The sequence below is a fragment of the Laetiporus sulphureus genome (assembly GCF_001632365.1).
Source record: "Laetiporus sulphureus 93-53 unplaced genomic scaffold LAESUscaffold_349, whole genome shotgun sequence".
NCBI classification, from domain to species: Eukaryota; Fungi; Basidiomycota; class Agaricomycetes; order Polyporales; family Laetiporaceae; genus Laetiporus; species Laetiporus sulphureus.
In genome coordinates, this window is record NW_024468854.1 from 1 (window position 1) to 1,447 (window position 1,447).

A 1,447-nucleotide genomic window follows, 5' to 3' on the forward strand; every position below is an offset into this window, starting at 1 on the left:
GAAGTGCTGGCATGGACGTTTGTTGAAAGGTGGTGAGAAAGGGCCTCCCAAGTGCTGAGTTTACGATGGGCTACTATATCGAGGTGGGTGTGGGTCATCCGAAGAACATTGAAGTGGCTCAGAAGTGGTGTACCAGAGTATGTTATCCTGCTTACATTGCGCTGCACTTGCGAGCTGATTCACTGAAGCCCTTTGAAGGGTGCTGAGCATGGCAATCTTGATGCTTCAGACCATCTCAAGGCCTTGTCTCAGCCACCACTGAGAGCCTTGTCTCATGAGCAGCACAAGATGCTTACTGACACTACTATCATCTGCAAATGCACACTGGCCAGGCAGCATTCGGATGCTCAGCATGGAGTAGGCAGCCCACGTCCTCAGGTCAGTCCTGCTGCCCAAGGTCCGGAGCTCATCAACAACCTGCAACACCCAATGGACCCACATGCAGGTGTGAGGTCTCTGGCATCTGCTGGTTTCATGGCTTCTGGTGGCTACCCATCTAACCTTCTCCACCACCATGGCATGCGAACGGGCTGCATTCTCTGTTCGCCACCACCACCTTCCCAGCCCCTAATGCAATGCACCAATCATGCAGATCTGCTCCATCCGTCGCCCACTCTGTTGTCTGATCTTCACAGCTCACAAGAATGCAGATACATGCAAGAGATGGTGACCCAGTGAGGCGACACCACAGGAGAAGGACGGGTTGTCAGGAGATTCTGGGACTGGTGCCCCAGGTGAGTCGCAATCACCCAGCATTGCGCATCACCCCAGGGCACATACACTTACCTTCCAGACATTTTCTCCCCTCGTTCGACCACCCCAGCACCATCTGCCAACTTCACCCTTGTCAGCCAGGTCAGAGCATCCATCGAGCTCACCTCAGCCAGATGAACATCTGGGCAGGATCCAGCACATGCGCAGCATGACCCGGCTGCCTTTGACTGACAGGTACGGCTTCAACCCATTGCAGGCGAACCTTGCATACAGTGCGGTGGATGACAGTTATGGACAGTGCAGACATGTCATGTATGACATTGCAGCTGGGTGCAGCGTGCGACCATTGACGCCAGTGTCGTCGCTTTCGATGAGCAGCAGTGCGGCCAACATGCTAAAAGGGGAGGTTTTTGATGTAGGAGCAGGGGAGGCAGACATCAACCGATGTGAGTGAGTCTACTGCCTTTGCTATGGTCAGCATGCAGCCACTGCTGCTAGTTGCAGTGGGAGTGCTGGCTGGACAGAAGTGTCACTGATATTTGTGCCTCTATGCATGTCGCTCTTTACCAGTCTCACCCAACTTCAGCTTCGTGCAGATGAACGAACACCTCCATAACCTAATGATGGAATAGATATTGTGGGAGGGGTGCTATAGGTGAGTTCTAATTGTCCTGTCTCACATCGCATCAGAGTGTTCACACTCACCTTTCAGATACCTTCCCTTTCGTTCGAC

At 53.1% G+C, this 1,447-nt stretch overlaps 1 protein-coding gene across 1 annotated transcript; it reads left to right on the plus strand.

Moving 5' to 3' along the window:
- Nucleotides 1–65: 65 nt before the first annotated feature.
- On the plus strand, nucleotides 66–678 carry LAESUDRAFT_765604 (uncharacterized protein; the record flags this gene model as incomplete). Its single annotated transcript, XM_040913735.1, has 2 exons — nucleotides 66–137; nucleotides 199–678. The coding sequence occupies 2 exons, from the start codon at nucleotides 66–68 to the stop codon at nucleotides 676–678; spliced, it is 552 nt and encodes a 183-aa protein (XP_040757126.1).
- Nucleotides 679–1,447: the final 769 nt, after the last annotated feature.